The sequence below is a fragment of the Callithrix jacchus genome, chromosome 21 (genome assembly GCF_049354715.1).
Source record: "Callithrix jacchus isolate 240 chromosome 21, calJac240_pri, whole genome shotgun sequence".
Classification (NCBI taxonomy): Eukaryota; Metazoa; Chordata; class Mammalia; order Primates; family Cebidae; genus Callithrix; species Callithrix jacchus.
The window spans coordinates 42,941,485-42,958,648 of record NC_133522.1 but is presented as its reverse complement, the minus strand read 5'-3'; the positions used below and the strand labels follow the sequence as shown (position 1 = coordinate 42,958,648).

The window sequence follows — 17,164 nt, the reverse complement described above, 5'->3', positions numbered from 1 at the left end:
GAGCTTTTTATAGTAGTTTCCAAATTGGATCAATTACATTTAGGGTATAGGTCAGAATAGAAATTTTGGACATATAGAAACATTGAGATGGAAATGTCTGATTTTCTTGGACAGTTTTGCTTTTGAAGATTTTCATGACTCCGCTGGTCTGCTGTTAACGACACGGACCATAACTAGTGCTTTTCAGGCCTTGCCCACCTGCGCAGCCCTGAGTAGGAGTGGCCTGCTGCTTTCAGAGATGTTGTAACCCTGCTTTCCCACTCTGCACAGTAAGCTTTGCCTACAGCTTTGGTTAGATATTGCTGTGTCATTTCCTACTTTTCCGGACTAGATGGGACTGTCATGCTCTGTGTCCCCATAGTCTTTAAATCACAGCTCCTGTGCTAGTTCGTATCTTTTTCTTATTAGGAACTGAGCCCATCTAGCATAGCAGCTTGACCTGAAATGGTCACTCAGTATTTCAGTGAAAGAAAGAGTAAATTTATTTTTTATTTTTTAATTTATTTTTATTATTATTTTTTAAGATGAGGTTTCACCATGATGGCCAGACTGGTCTTGAACTCCTGATCTCAGGTGATCCACCCACCTCAGCCTCCCAGAGTGCTAGGATTACAGGTGTGAGCCACTGTGCCTGGCTTGGAAAGAGTAAATTTAATAGTTGTTGGGTTTAAGCTGTGATGTTTAAGGTCTACAGGTGGAAAGCTTGACCATTTATTTGTGGTTGGCTGCTATTATTTTCAGATTTAAAATATGATTAGTTTGATGATTTGGTGGATACCTCAGTCTGCTTGGGCTGAAATAAGGACTCACCTGAATCTCATGCCCTTATTTTTATCATACATATATATATGTGTGTGTGTGTGTGTGTGTGTGTGTGTATGTATTATTTTTGAGATGGATCTCGCTCTGTCGCCCAGGCTGGAGTGCAGTGGCCGAGATCTCAGCTCACTGCCATTGCCACCTCCCAGGTTCAAGTGATTCTCCTGCTGGGGCATCCCGAGTAGCTGGAATTACAGGCACAGGCCACCATGCCCAACTAGTTTTTCTATTTTTGGTAGAGACGGGGATTCACCATGTTGGCCAGGCTGGTCTCAAACTCCTGACCTCAGGTGATCCACCTGTCTCGGCCTCTCAAAGGGCTTGGATTACAGGTGTGAGCCACCATGTCTGGCCTTTTCTCATATGTTCTACATTTAAAGTCAAATGCATAAATACTGAATGTATAAGTTTATAATCGAATGCCCTACAATCAGTTGATAAGTATAACTAAAGATAGTTTATACAAATTGACAATGTCAAGCTTTTTGTCTATTTAATATACGCATTCTGTACCTGCATAAAGTGGACATATTTTTTAACCACTATATTGATAATTATGTTTACCCAGGGAGGGGCAAATTCTTCCCTAAATTTTCATTCACTGTTTAGTTCAATAGGTTTTTATCAAGCAGATTTGATCCGACATGCACGGTGGAGCTGCCTAGTTACCTTTTTCTTGGGTGATGGTGAAAGCTCCCGGAATGCCCAGCTCAGATTTCATCTTTTTCTTTTCTTTATAAAGTCAAAGCCTTTAAAAATCAATTTGCTGTTTTTCTTACAGAGATTTCAGGAAAGAAAGCAAGAAATAAATGGGTATATCTGACTTGCTATCCAAGTTTGATTCTGATCTTCCTTTCAAAAAACTAAAATCACTCCTGACTGGAGTTGATACTCCGGTTAAAGCATGTCTGATTGTGTGTCTGCATATGGTAAATGCCTTTCCCTGAAATGGCTTTTCTCTCTGGATTTGACTGCTGTGTGAGCATCCAGAGACTTGCACGCTTCCCAGATCTCAGGGCGAGGAGCAGGGTTGATGTCACTATAAGGAAGGCGGAAAGAAAAACTGCCTCGTGCCCGATACTGTGACGGCTGTAGGGAATGGAGGAGCAGCCTTCGGGCTTCTAAGGAGCTTCTGTCGGCTGATATGCACTTCTAGGCCTCCTCATCTTTTTTCTTTCTTTTTTTTTTTTAGACAGGGTCTCACCCTGTTGCCCAAGGCTGGAGTACAGTGGCACCATCTGAGTTCACTGCCATCTCCCGCTCCCAGTCTCAAGTGATCCTCCCACTTCAGCCACCTGAGTAGCTGGGACTGCAGGTGCCTGCCCCTATGCCCAACTAATTTTTTTGGCATGTTTTTATAGAGATAAGATTTCACCATGTTGGCCAGGCTGGTCTTGAACTCCTGGGCTCAAGCAATCTGCCCACCTTGGCCTCCTGAATCACTGGGATTATAGGCGTGAGCCACCATGCCACCAGCCTCCTTATCTTTACATGTGCTAAGCAGTGAGGAATGGTGGGGATAAGCCCTGTTTCAGAATTCATTGCTTGAAAACAGTTATTAGAGATGTTAAAGCTGTCCTGAGTCATAGATGGGCTTTTGCAGGTGCTTAGATAGTCACAGTTAAATAAGGAACACTGGGTTCATGTGGCCTACAGAAGAGCATCAGATAAGCTTTTTTAAAATTTTTTATTTTTTTGAGAGGGAGTCTTGCTCAGTCATCAGGCTGGAGTGCAGTGGTGCGGTCTTGGCTCACTCTATCCTCTACCTCCCAGGTTCAAGTGATTCTCCTGCCTCAACCTCCCAAGTAGCTGGGACTACAGGCATGTGCCACCATGCCCAGCTAATTTTTTAATTTTTAGTACAGACAGGGTTTCACCATGTTGGCCAGAATGGTCTCGATCTCTTGACCTCATGATCAGCCCACCTTGACCTCCCAAAGTGCTGGAATTATAGGCATGAGTCACTGTGCCTTGCCCAGATAATCTTATTTACATTGTTACTTGGAATTACAGGGAGGGTATGTTTCAGAGGGGGTTGAAATTTATGGTAGTTGTGTGAAGTGACAATCTCATTATGTTTCTTTCCCTCTCTACAGTTCATTGAAGACTTGAACAAGTGGACCCTATTTCTTGTGTCCCCTTTTATACTTGAAGCAGAACACATAGCATTTGTGACAGAGAGCATCTGGGTACAAAGTGAGAATTTACAGAGATCATCCTCCTCTTCAGAAACAGTGAGTACCGTGTTTACTTGTGTCCTATGAGAAACTGATGTGTCTTAGTCAAAACCAAATTTGCTTACTTTTTTTGTTTGTTTTATTTGAGATAGAGTCTCACTCTGTCATCCAGGCTGGAGTGCAGTGGTGCAGTCTTGGCTCACTGCAACCTCTGCCTCTCAGGTTCAAGTGATTCTTCTGTCTCAGCCTCCCAAGTAGCTGGAATTACAGACACCCACCACCATGCCTGGCTAATTTTTTTGTATTTTTTAGTAGAGATGGGGTTTCATGTTGGCCAGGCTGGTCTTGAACTCCTGACCTCAAGTGATCCGCCCACCTTGGCCTCTCAAAGTGCTGGGATTACAGGTGTGAGCCACCGAGCCCAGCTCCTTAGGTTTTTAACCCAGTTTACAATTCTTACAAGTTCAGCAACAATTTGCAATCACTTTTAAAGGAATTTTTGAATAATATTCATTTTGTTTACAAACTTTAAATATCTTAAAAGATTTCATTTTAGGACCCTAGGTACACAAAATTGGATTAACCATACTCCTTGTTCCAAATGTACTCTCATCATTGGTGTATGCATGGCTCTCATTCACCAGTGGATTTGAAATAATATAGTAAATACCCATGAACTCACTGCTCAATATAGAAACTAGAACTACATGTACCTCCCACCCCTGAGTCCATCTGCTTCCTCCTGCTCCTTCCTTGTGCCCCCCACCCCTCCTCCCAGTTTCTTTTTAGATTTTTAAGTTGCCTGGATTAATAGACACCAAGTTTTTGAACACTTGCATAACTCTTATAAATCATCCCCACTATCAAAATAATGAATGTCCATTACCCCCAAAATGTCCTTGTTGTCACAGTTTTGAAATAAATGTTGTTGGGATTATAAGAGAAAGTAGGCCGGGCATGGTGGCTCACCCTGTAATTCCAGCACTTTGGGAGGCTGAGGCCAGCAGATCACCTGAGGTCAGGAGTTTGAGACCAGCCTGACCAACATGGTGAAACCCCGTCTCTACTAACAATACAAAAATTAGCTAGGCATGGTGGCATATGCCTGTAATCCCAGCTACTTAGGGGGCTGAGGCACAAGAATTGCCTGAACCTGGGAGGCGGAGGTTGCTGTGAGCTGAGGTCGCGCCACTGCACTCTAGCCGGGCAACGAAGTGAGACTCTGTCTCACAAAAAAAATATTCTTTATATCCTTATCCTAAAAGCTTTTTTCTAAGATTTTTCCCATTTTTAAAAACTTTTTGTTTTTAAAATTTTATTCCTATTTTTATTTATCTATCCAAATTTGTGAACATACAAATTGCTATGTTTCCTAGACTGATCTCGAACTCCTGGCTTCAAGCAATCCTCCCACCTCAGCCCCCTCAAGCACTGGGATTATAGACCTGAGCTACCACGCCCAGCCTGTTTCTTACTTTTTAAACTTTTTTTTGTTAAAAACTAACATACAAACACACACGTTATCCTAGGCCTACCCAGGGTCAGGATTGTCAGTATCACTGGCCTTCACTGCCCAGGTGTTCTCCTGGGAGGTCTTCGTGGGCAGTAACGTGCATGGAAAGATGAGCTCCTGTGATAACAGTGCCTTCTCCCAGAGTAGCTCGGAAGGACCTGCCTCAGGCTGTTACAGTTAACTGTTTTGTTGTGTTTTGTTTTGAGAGGGAATCTCACTCTGTCCTTCAGGCTAAAGTGCAGTGGCGTGATCTTGGCTCACTGCAACCTGGGTTCCAGCAATTCTTCTGCCTCAGCCTCCTGAGTAGCTGGGATTATATGTGCCCGCCACCACATCCGGCTAATTTTTGTATTTTTAGCAGAGATGAGGTTTCACATGTTGGTCAGACTGGTCTTGAAATTCTGAGCCTTTTTTTTTTTAAGTAAGTAGAAGGAATACACTCTAAAATAATAGAAAATATAGTCAAACACATAAACCAGTGACAGTTGTTAATTCCCAGGTACTGTGTACTGTACGTAATTGTCTGCACTGTACTTTTATATGACTGGCAGCCCAGTTTGTGTTCGCCAGCATCACCACAAATACGTGGGTATTGTGCTGTACTACAATGTCATTAGACCATAGGAATTTTTACCTCCATTGTAATCTTATGGGACAGCCATCATGTATGTGGTCTATCATTGGGCGAGACATTATGTGATACATGACCATATTTACAAATTTACAAATATGGTAAACTTGAAGTTTTCTTTTCTTTTTCTTTTTTTCTTTTTTTTTTTTTTTTTTGAGACAGAGTCTTGCTCTGTCACCCAGGCTGGAGTGCAGTAGTGTGATCTCGGCTCACTACAACCTCTGCCTCCCAGGTTCAAGTGCTTCTCCTGCCTCAGCCTCCCAAGCAGCTGGGACTACAGTCATGTACCACCACACCCAGCTAACTTGTGTATTTTTAGTAGAGATGAGGTTTTACCATATTGTCCAGGCTGGTCTCCAACTCCTGACCTTGTGATCCACCCACCTTGACCTCCTGAAGTGCTGGGATTACAGGCGTGAGCCACTGTGCCCAGCCAAGTTTTCTTATATATTCTAATATTATATATAATAGTAAGATTGCAATTTAAAGCCAAGGTCAGACTTTCCAAAATGTTGCAATTACATACAATGTCAAATATGTACAGATTTCTTTTTAACATAAAATGTGACTGCTCTGCTTTTAATTTCCCTAATTGTTAATTGTATGTCGTTATGGGGTTAAAAGATGTACAGCATCTTAAGGAACATAATTACTGTATTATGCAGGACACAGGCTAAGCTGTGTAACAAAGAGACCCAGAACTACAGGGGCTCAAATAAGTTAGAAGTTAAATTTCCCTCTCTGGGCAGTGGTTTTGTTCTGGAAGTCCGTCCAGGAACCCCTGTTTTTTTCCCTTCATCTTTTTGCTTGGTACTTTTTCCCATCTTCCCTCCTCTATCCTGGGTAGGGGTCTCTCTTGCTAGAGTCTGGCTCCCACTATCCCTGCTACTCTACCACCATCAGCTTCATCCACATTCTAGCCCTCAGAATGGAGGAAGAGAGAATGTTGGAAGACAACCAGTTTTCTCTTTAAAACTGTGATCCATTTGGGTGTGGTGGCTCTTGCCTGTTGTTCCAGCTACTTGAGAGGCTGGGGTTGGAGGATCACTTAAGACCAGAAGTTTGAGGTTGCAGTGAGCTTTGATTGCCACTGTACCAAAGTGAGACCTCATTTCTAAAAAAATTAGTAAATTAAAAAACATACTATTGTGATCTAGAAATGTCACATGGTGACTTCTGCTTCCATTCCATTGTCCAGAACTCAGTCACATAATCCCCTGGGTCACTTAGGTGCAGGGGTGGCTGAGAAATGCATCATCCCGCTGGACAGTCATGGATTCAGCAGAAACTGAGAGTTCTGTTCTTGTAAGGGAGAAAGAAAGGCAATTTGGGAGATAATTAGCATCTCTGCCACAGCTATCGTCTCAGTTAACTGACTCTCCAAGGAAGATTTAGTTAGGACCTTCTCGCTGAATAGTGGTTACTTAATTCTTAATTTTCTGGGGTAGAAAAATGCCTTCTCAACAAGGAGGATTGCTCTAGTCCAGTTAACTCATTTCATTTGTGATCAGAGAGGTCAGTGAGTGTTCCAACAAGGAGCTCGAGATGCCCAGAGCCATTCATGTTGACCACTCTGGCTGTTACCATGAGCTCCATTTTATAAGTGCAGATTCAAAACTTCAAAAGGGGTTGATCTCATAGCTCACTGTCTTCTAACTGAGTCGCCAGTACCCATTCAGGTTGACTGCTGGATGGGATTTTGTGTTTTGGGGGCTCTGATGAATCTGTGCATGTATGTTTCACCTAATGTCACTGCTGTTTGAATTTGACAGAATCCTAAGATATTAAATAGAAGATATATTATGTGAAAAGGACTTTTGATTTTGATGGGATCTAATTTTCTTTTTTTTTGCATTATAAAGACTACAACTCTTAAAGATATATAAAATATCTTTCTGAATTTTGGATATTTCAAATGGCTTTCATCTGTGGTCACTTTACAGATTCCCAGCAACAGACAAATGGATCTTAAAATTCAGTTTAAATTGGTAGGCTGAGGTGGGCAGATCATGAGGTCAGGGGATTGAGATCATCCTGGCTAACAGGGTGAAACCCTGTCACTGTAAAAAATACAGAAATTAGCCAGGTGTGGTGGCACGTGCCTGTATTCCCAGCTACTTGGGAGGCTGAGGCAGGAGAATCACTCGAACCCTGGAGGTGGAGGTTGCACCACTGCACTCCAGCCTGGGGGACAGAGTGAGACTCCGTCTCAAAAAAGAAAAAAAAAATCAGTTTAAAAAATGTAGCATTCACATATTTATCTTTTTAGTTTTTCATTGACAACTATTTATTGAACATCTGTGTTCCACTTACTTTGCTTGATGCGGTAATACCAACAAGTGGTGGCAGATTAGCTCAGTTTTCAGTATTTTCTGTACTTATATTAGCAATCACATTTAGTAAGAATTGTTGACCCAAAGAACTTAATGCAATTCTTTTTTTTTTTTAAACAGGAAATTTGCTTATGTTCCTTGTACTTCATCAGGGCATCCATTGAGGGTTTATCGAGTGCCTGTTATATTCCATATCATGTCCTAGATAGGGCTGGAGGCATGTGTCATGTGGGGATGAAAGATTCATTCAGAGATGACATTCCCTGTTTATAAGGAGCAAGGAGCTCACAGTGCGGGAGAGCAGGGAGCTAAGTAAATGAACAAGGTCACCGTGTTAAGTACTATAGAAGGCAGGGATAGGGATTATGGGGGGACCTACCTAGATGGGGTCAGGTCTGGAAGGACTTTCCAGGCCAGGTGATATCTGAGGTTTAAAGGAAAAGTAGGAATCAGGTGAAAGAGGAGGAAAGAACTTTCCAGGTAGAACAGCATGTGCAGATGAACAGAAAGCATTTGCACCTGGCCACTGCACACAGTTCAGTATATTTGGAGTCTACATTCACCTGAGTTGGGGAGTCGCCCTAGATAAGGCCAGAGAGGAAAGCAAGGGATGGAATGTTGTGTGGGGAAATTACCTTGATGCGGTGGTAGCTTCCAAGAACATGGTCAAGCAGGTGATTCCAGCAGTCACAGAATAGCAAGGCTCATAGCCTGTGTTAAGATGCTGGAACCACGTTGTTTATTACATTAATTCAAAACATGCATCAAGAAACAAGGGGAGAGATCTGGGATCGGCTAACACTTAGGATCAGGTGCCTATGAATGGAAGGACCGCAGTTTGAATCCTGGGCCATGCATTGCTCATACATGGAGTCCTGTCTCTCTGCTGCGTTAGCCTTCCTTGCCAGTGGTGTCATTACAAGGACTAGAGTTGAAGTTGCACAAGGGCCCAGAAGGTGGAAGGTGCCTGTAGCCAGCACACAGTTGCTCTGTTGGAGAGATTTGGATATGTATGTCTGCAATAGCTGTGGCTTACCAGGGACCTGCTGAGATGCTGTGTGTGTATTTTAATCTGTGTTTCTAGACAGTATATCCATGGGGTCAAAATGGGTGGCCAAATTAAGGATGACATAACTGTCAATCTGGAAGTGACATTATTTGTATCTTGCTAATATTTAAGATTTGATAAGATTGGCCCTGATCAGCCTGGGGAACACAGCAAGAAGCTGTCTCTTAAAAAAAAAAAAAAAAGATCACATGTACCTAAAACGTAAAATGCAATTAAAAAAATTTGAAAAAAAAAAAAAAAGAAAGAAAAAGAAAAATTAGCCAGGCATGGTAGCATATGCCTTTGGTCCCATCTACTTGGGAGGCTGAGATGGGAGGATTGCTTGAGCCCAGGAGGTCGAGGCTGCAGTGAGCCTTAATGGCACTGTTGCACCCTAGGCTGGGTAACAAAGCTGTGAGACCCTGTCTCTCTGAAAAAAAAAAAAAAAAAAAAAATCTATCTATATATATATATATATATATATATATATATATATATATATATATATATATATTGGTTCTCCCATGACTTTCTGGCTAGGACTAAAGACTATTTTGTTTTTTCCTATTTATCTATGTTCTACACACATACGTTCCATTTATTTTGTCCATCTCGAGCATGTCTTACAAGTGTTTGACTCACTGTGAGTTTCACCCATGCTATTTGTTTTTCTTGTTTTCTGTCTAGCAGAATTGAATATACTCAAATTGGATGGCACATGGACATAATACACAAATCAAACAAGGCTTATATGTGTTAACTAGGAATTTGCACTTGATCCCAAGGACAGTAGGCTAAAACCATTTTTTTTTAAAAGCAGAATGATCAGATTTGTGCTTTAGAAACATCACAATTCAGGCAGATTGCAGAGTGGATGGGAGGGGAGCAATCCTGGAATGGATTGTGGCCATGTGGGAAAAGATAATGGGTTTGATGAGTGTTGGGAGTAGGAACGCTGACATAGAGACAGATGGCCATAGTGGTTAGGAGGTGATGGCCTGTGGGTGGGTGGTACATCACTTGTGGAGATGGGGAATATAGCAGGAAGGGCTTAGGGGGCTGCTGTCAGGAGTGCAGTTGTGCACATTGTGTTAGATTGCTGAAGTAACAGATGAACTTAGGATCCCAGTGGCTTCTGATAGCAAATCCTAGTTTTTTGGGTATGTTACTTGTTGGCTCAGCAGGTTCGCTGCTGCTGTTTCCAGCTGCGACTCTGCTGTGAGCTCTCTGCTCTCTACATCTCTCTTGTGCAGGCTCCCGGGCCAAAGGAGCATGCCCATTTAGAGACATGTCTTTCTCATGCAGAAGGGGAAGACTAAATGCCGGCAGAAACTTATTTCAGCACATTGAAGATGGCTGCAAATTCTTTCCTCCTATTGAAAGGGAGTCACTTTCCCCTCCCTTGAATCTGAACTGACCTTAGTGATTTGTGTGTCCAGTGGAATATGGTGGAAGTGACAATCTGAGAGTTCTTGGGCTAGATCACAAGAAACCGTGGAGTGTCCACCTGGGCTCTTGGAACATACCATCTTGGAGTCCAGCTCCCATACTGTGAGGAAGCTCAAGCTACCCAGTGGCAAGATCCACATGGAGGAGAAAGACATGTGGCTCTCCGTGGACAGCCCTAACTCAGCTCCCAGGTGACAGGCAGCTCCAGTTCTGTGACAGAGACATCTTGAAAGTAGGTCATCGAGCCCTGTTGAGTCACGCTACCTGATGCCACATGGAGCAGCGTTAAGCTGTCCTTGCCTAGTCCTGTCCAAATTGAGATTTGTGAGAAAAATCAATGATTATTTTTAAGCCCCTGAATTGTGGGATGGTTTGTTAAGTATTCTAAACACTTGGGATACTTCTTAAAACTCCTCTTCTTCCTCAGCTTACATCAGTGAAATGGGGGGATGAGGTGGGAAGTGAGTAATTGTGGATGTGAATGCTACACACCTTAGCAGGCCTCGGGGGTGTGTTGACCATCTACAGAACACAATAATAGCACTCTTGTTTGTGGCAACAAGGGTATTTGTTCTGATAATATTTGTATTATTTTCGCAGTTACTCAGAACATTTTTTTTTTTTTTTTTGAGATGGAGTCTGGCTCTGTCACCCAGGCTGGAGTGTAGAGGCACATTCTTGGCTCACTGCAACCTCTGCCTCTTGGGTTCAAGCAATTCTTTTGCCTCAGCCTCCCCAGTAGCTGGGACTACAGGCGTGCGCCCCCACGTCCAGCTAATTTTTTGTATTTTCAGTAGAGACGGGATTTCACCATGTTAGTCAGGATGGTCTCGATCTCCTGACCTCATGATCCACCTGCCTCAGCCTCTGAAAGTCCTGGGATTAGCCATGGCTCCCGGCCCTGTATTTTTAGATTCTTTACCTCTGTGTGTCTAGCCCTCCTCCATCCACTTTGTTACTTGAACTTTTTAACAACTTCACATTGAATTATGATGATTTGGAAGAGGAGAAACAAGAGTCAGAAAAATTAGCAGCATCCGTGATCTGACTCTAGGTACCCATGGGTTGTTGAGATTTCTGTTCTTCACTGGCTGTAGAGCTGCTGCCTGCCAATGCCCCATGTTGGGCAGCGTCACTGTGCTAGTTTAACCTGGGGTCTTTTACTCCTGGGCTGCTTCTTGGATGTGAGTTTTAAGTTGAGCAGAGAAGATATGCCTTGCCTACTGCCATACATTGTAACATCAAGTCAAGAGCTTTAGTTACTTAACAGATTTCTGCTGGTTGCTTTTATAGGAGAAAACTCCTTTGTGTAGGGACAGCCAGGACTTCCTGAGCTTTGATCTTTGGCAGTGAGCCTTTTGCTTGACTTCCCTTCTCTTTTCCATGCCTTTGTTTCCATCTCGAAGTGCAAATTTGAAGTGCCCTGTTTGCCTTTATCCACTGGAAGGCAAACACCCTGGACGACATATCAGTGACAGCGCGGCTCTGCTTTGATCGGAGCACCCAGCACTGCTTGAAGGCATTTGCATGGTCCGTGGCTGATGGACCACGCTCCCAGAAAAAGGAAATGCACTTAGGTGAGGAAACAGTTGGCGGAGTGGAGAAACTCGATCCGGGATGTGTGTACTATTGTTCTTTGGGCTCTTCCTGTTCTTCCTCTTCCTTTGTTTATGTCCTGCCTCTCTGCTCCTCAGAGTGTGTGAGAATTTCATTACTGGCTCCTTTTACACTCTCAGTGCCTGCTACCGCAGGGGGTTAAATCTATGTTTTTACAGCTAAACTCTGGGTCGAGTCTCCATTGGCTGAGCGGTTCTCCTCCTCCTTCGATGGCTCTGAGGACAAGGATGCCTTTAGCTTCCTGTGGGAGGTTGCCCTGTTCCTTTCCATGTTTCCATCCACCCTCATCTCAAAAGTCCGCCCTGCCACGGTGTTAGCTTATCTTCTCATCTTCCTGAACTGAGATCCTTTCCTCCCAAAGCTGGAAATTAGCGGACTGTCTGTCCTGAGTCAAAGATGTCATTTCTGAAATGCAGAATTCTGCTTTTCATTGATGACCCTCCCGGTGAATCCTACTTCCCTTGTCTGTGTCTGGGAGGAGGTGGGAGAAGGAGGTGCTAAGGTGGAGGGGAAGCTACAAGTAGAGCGAAAGGAACATCCTGGAGTTTCTCTTTGTTCAAATATTCTACACAGGTTAGTAAGTTGACCATAAAGGCCTGTGTTTATTATTTTTCCCTCAAAGGAAGTGTTTCTCAAGTTTTTTTTTCAGTATTGTTTTTCCAAGGAGAATAATGAAATTCAAGTTCACTTTGAGAAGAGAAATGAGATACTAAGGAATAAGATTTTGTCGGGGGCTGGGCACGGTGGCTCATGCCTGTAATCCCAGCACTTTGGGAGGTTGAAGTAGGAGGATTGCTTGAGCTCAGGAGTTTGAGACCAGCCAGGACAACATAGTGAAATCTCATCTCTACAAAAAAATACAAAAATTAGCTGGTAATAGTGGTGCATACCTGTGGTCCCAGCTACTCGGGAGGCTGAGGTGGGAGGATTGCTGGAGCCCAAGAAGTCAAGGCTGCAGTGAGCCATGATTGTACCACTCCAGCCTGGGTGATAAAGTGAGACCCTGTCTCACAAAAAAAGAAAAGAAAAGAAAAAAAAAGTTGTGGGATAGGTTGAGTCTTGGAGGGAGGGCCACAAACTGTTGTAGTGTCGAAGATTTTCTTCACCTCTCCACTCCCTACCAAGATGGGTTTTTGCCCACTTGGGATGATGTGGTTTCTCATGAGGATACTTGCTCTGAAGGACTCTGCATTTTGGAATCATAAGGGCACCCGTTATGGCGCAGGCACTTGATCCCTTTTAGTGCTCCTAGTAACCTTCCAAGGTAGGTGCTCTTATCTCTACCTTACAGACAGGACATTGAGGTGTGGGGAATTGGAGTAACTTGCTCAAATCACTCCCTTAACCAGAGGAGCCAGGATAAGTTTGGGAAGTTGGACTCGAGTCCATTTACTGACCGGGCTGTCCTGGAAGAGTGTAGAGACAAGCAAACTGCCTGGGCTTTTCCCTTCTTTTTGCTTTAAAAAATTGAGCTATAATTCACATGCCATGAAATACACCCTTGAAAAGCAATTCAGTAGTTCTTAGTATATTTCACAAAATTTCACAATCATCAGCATTATCTAATTCTAGAACATTTTCAGCACACCAGAAAGAAACCACACACCTGTCCGCATTCACTGCCTACTTCCCGACACCTCACCTCCTGGCCACTGTGAATCTACTTTCTGACTCTGGATTTGCCTATTTTAGATACTTCATGTAAATAACCTCATATGGTATGTGACCTTTAGTTATTGGCTTCTTTCACTTAATGCGGTGTATTCAAGATTCATCTATGTTGTAACATGTATCAGTGGTTCATTCCTTTTTATAGTTGAATAATAATCCATTGTACGGATATATACATTTTATTTATCCATTCATCTATTGATAGACATTTTTTTCTACCCTTTGACTATTGTGAATAATGTTACTATGAACATTTGCATACAAGCTTTTTGTGTAGACATATATATATATATATTTTTTTCTTGAATTATGAAAATGGCCCTGATAGTTTTTTTTCTTTTGTGACTGAGTTTTGCTCTGTTGCCAGGCTGGAGTGCAATGGTGCGATCTCGGCTCTCTGCTACCTCCACCTTCTGGATTCAGGCAATTCTCCTGCCTCAGCCTCCCAAGTAGCTGGGATTACAGGCTGTGCCACCATGCCCAGCTAATTTTTGCATTTTTAGTAGAGACGGGGTTTCACCTCGTTGACCAGGATGGTCTCGATCTCTTGACCTCGTGATCCACCGGCCTTGGCCTCCCAAAGTGCTGGGATTACAGGCGTGAGCCACCGTGCCTGGCCGCCTAGCTAATTTTTATATTTTCAGTAGACGTGGGGTTTCACCATGTTGGACAGGTTGGTCTCGATCTCTTGACCTTGTGATCCGCCCGCCTTGGCCTCTCAAAGTGTTGGGATTACAGGCGTGAGCCACCATGCCTGGCCACAGTATTTTTAATTGTATATATTTATGGGGTACAACATATGATGTGGTCTTTTTTTGAGACAAGAAACAAAAATACAACCTATAGTCACCACGACTACAGTAGATCTTCAGAACTTATTCATGGAAGGATTTTAAGCAGAGGAATGGTGCAACATTTTTAAAGGAATAATGAGATTACCCTGGTGACTACTTGTAGAATGTCTTGGGGAGAGCCAAAATAAATGAAGGGAGCTTGACGAGGTCATTCAAGTATGATTATCGAGGGAGGTGATCAAAAAACCGGATGTAGAGACCTAAGCCAACTGTCCACCTACTGATGCTGACTAAACCTTATTAGCTGAACAAATGGAAAAACAACAATTAAAAAAACCAAAACCAAAATCAAAACAAAGAAGCAGGAAAAAAAAGAAACTGTCCTTACTAGTTTTGTTGTATATTAATTTTTTAATTGAGGTATAATTTATATAAAATAAAATGCACAGATTTTTTAGATGTACAGTTCTATGTGTTTTGATGAATGTATACACCTAGGTAACTGCCTAGGTAATTAAGACATGAAACATTTCTGTCACTTCGATACATTTATCTTGTGCCTCTTTCTATGCAATTCTTTCTACTTGGGCAGCCACTAATCTTTTTGACATGGTGAATTAGTTTCTCCTGTTCTAGGAATTCATGTAAATGGAATTACATAGTATGTATACTTTGGTGCCTTTTTTTCCCCACTCAACCTAATGTTGTTGAAATCCATCCGTGTTGGGTATATCTCTAGTTTGTTTTTTACTGCTGAAAAGTATTCTCTTGTATGAGAATCTTCATAAGCCATTACAATATGTGACCTTTTGTGTCTGATGTCTCTCTCTATTTTGTAGAGATGAGGAACCAAAAGAATTAAAATTGAAGCTTGGAGAATGAACTTGGAATTCTGAGGTGGAATAGAAGCAGTATATGCTCAGATCTTGGCAGCAGCCAAAATGGACTATTTTGGGGCCATGGAGTGGTCTATAGGGTCCCTGCCACTGGGGCATAAGTGGAATTGGAATGAGGGTGCCTGGTGATCTGTTTGAACTCTAGGATGGGTATCATTCAGGGATGTGGGTAGTGTGTCCATATTTCCCTGAGAAGGATTGGGCTTGACGCCTCCTTCAGATTATTTTTTTTTATACAGGGTCTCACTCTGTCATTCAGGCTGGAGAGCAGTGGCATGATCACGGCTCACTGCAGCCTCAACTTCCCAGGCTCAAGTGATTCTCCTACCTCAGCCTCCCAAGTAGCTGGGACTATAGACACGCGTGCCCACACCTGGCTAATATTTATAGTTTTTTTGTAGAAACAGGGTTTTGCCATGTTGTCCAGGCTGGTCTTGAATTCCTGGGCTCAAATGATCCTCCTGCCTCGGCCTCCCAAAGTGCTGGGATTACAGGAGTGAGCCATTGCACCTGGCCTCATTCTCAGATATTTGTTGTTGTTGAGCTTCTTGTTTTTGCCAAATATGCTTGTATTTGCCTTCTTGAGTTTTGCTCCATGGTTTTTGAACCAAACCTACAGTACTTCTGGATCTTTCCGTTGTGGAAACCATGTCTTTCTGAATGCTGGGTTTTGGGTATGGGTTCTTATTGAACAAGTTCAGATCTGCCAGTTGTTTCTCGATGTAGTTTGTTTGTTTGTTTGTTTGTTTGTTTGTTTTGAGGCAGAGTCTCCCTCTGTCACCCAAGCTGGAGTATGGTGGCATGATCTTGGCTCACTGCAACCTCTGCCTCCCAGGTTCAAGCGATTCTTCTGGCTCAGCCTCCTGAGTAGCTGGGATTACAGGCATGCACCACCACACCTGGCTAATTTTTTGTATTTTTAGTAGAGATGGGGTTTCACCATGTTGGTCAGGCTGGTCTCGAACTCCTGACCTCAGGTGATCCACCTGCCTCTGCCTCCCAAAGTGCTGGGATTACAGGCGTGATCCCATGCCTGGCCTATGTTTAACTTTGTGAGGAACTCCCAAACTCTTCCAAAGCAGCTGCAGCACTTTAATTTCTACCAGTAATGTATTAGAGTTCCAGTTTTTCCTCGTCCTCATCGGTATTTTTATTGTCCATCTGTTTTGATTGCAGCCATCCTGGTGGATATGACGTTGTGTCTCACTGTGGTTTTGATACACATTTCCTTAGTGACTGATGATGCTGGGCAGTGTTTCATGTGCTTATTGGGCGTTTGTATATATTCTTTGGAGAAATGTCTGTTTACATCCTTTGCCCATTTTTAAATTGGATTGTCTTTTTATTGTTGACTTGTACTAGTTCTTTTTTTTTTTAATTGTAACTTAGGTTCCGGGGTACATGTGCAGATCATGCAGGATTGTTGCATAGATACATACATGGCAAGGTGGTTTGCTGCCTTCATCCCCCCATCACCTATATCTGGTATTTCTCCCCTCATTATCCCTCCCCATCCTCCCCACCCATCTGTCCCTCCCCTAGCCCCCCTCAACTGACCACAGTGTAGGATGCTGCCCTCCCTGTGTCCACGTGTTCTCATTGTTCAACACCTGCCTATGAGCGATATCATATGGTGTTTGGTTTTCTGTTCTTGTGTCAGTTTGCTGAGAATGATGGTTTCCAGATTCATCCATATCCTTACAAAGGACACAAACTCATCTTTTTTATGGCTACATAGTATTCCATGGTGTATATGTGCCACATTTTCCTTGTCCAGTCTATCATCGATGGGCATTTGGATTGGTTCCAGGTCTTTGCTATTGTAAACGATGCCGCAATGAACATACGTTTGCATGTGTCTTCATAATAGAACGATTTATAATCCTTTGGGTATATACCCAGTAATGGGATTGCTGGGTCAAATGGAATTTCTATTTCTAGGTCCTTGAGGCGCTGTCTTCCACATGGTTGAACTAGTTTATACTCCCACCAGCAGTGTAAAAGTGTTCCTATTTCTCCACATCCTCTCCAGCATCTGTTGTCTCCAGATATTTTAATGATCGCCATTCTAAGTGGTGTGAGGTGGTATCTCAATGTGGTTTTGATTTGCATTTCTCTAATGCCCAGTGATGATGAGCATTTTTTCATGTTTCTTGGTCTCATTGATATCTTTTTTTGTAAAGCATCTGTTCGTATCCTTCACCCGCTTTTGAATG

The 17,164-nt window shown here is 42.9% G+C and overlaps 1 protein-coding gene across 7 annotated transcripts in view; it reads left to right on the top strand.

The window, feature by feature from the left end:
• HLCS (holocarboxylase synthetase) overlaps window positions 1-17,164 on the top strand; it is a 222,840-nt gene that overhangs the window by 27,668 nt on the left and 178,008 nt on the right. For 6 of the 7 annotated variants that reach the window (XR_013530618.1, XR_013530619.1, XM_008986655.6 and 3 more), the window contains one exon: window positions 2,916-3,053. Coding sequence is in view for 2 of the 7 variants with exons in the window: in XM_078358637.1 (XP_078214763.1) it covers window positions 2,916-3,053 (138 nt within the window). In the remaining 5 variants the exon portion in view is untranslated. Of the gene's footprint in view, window positions 1-2,915; window positions 3,054-11,399; window positions 11,548-17,164 lie in introns of those variants that run through there. The other variant, XM_035283171.3, reaches the window with a different exon arrangement.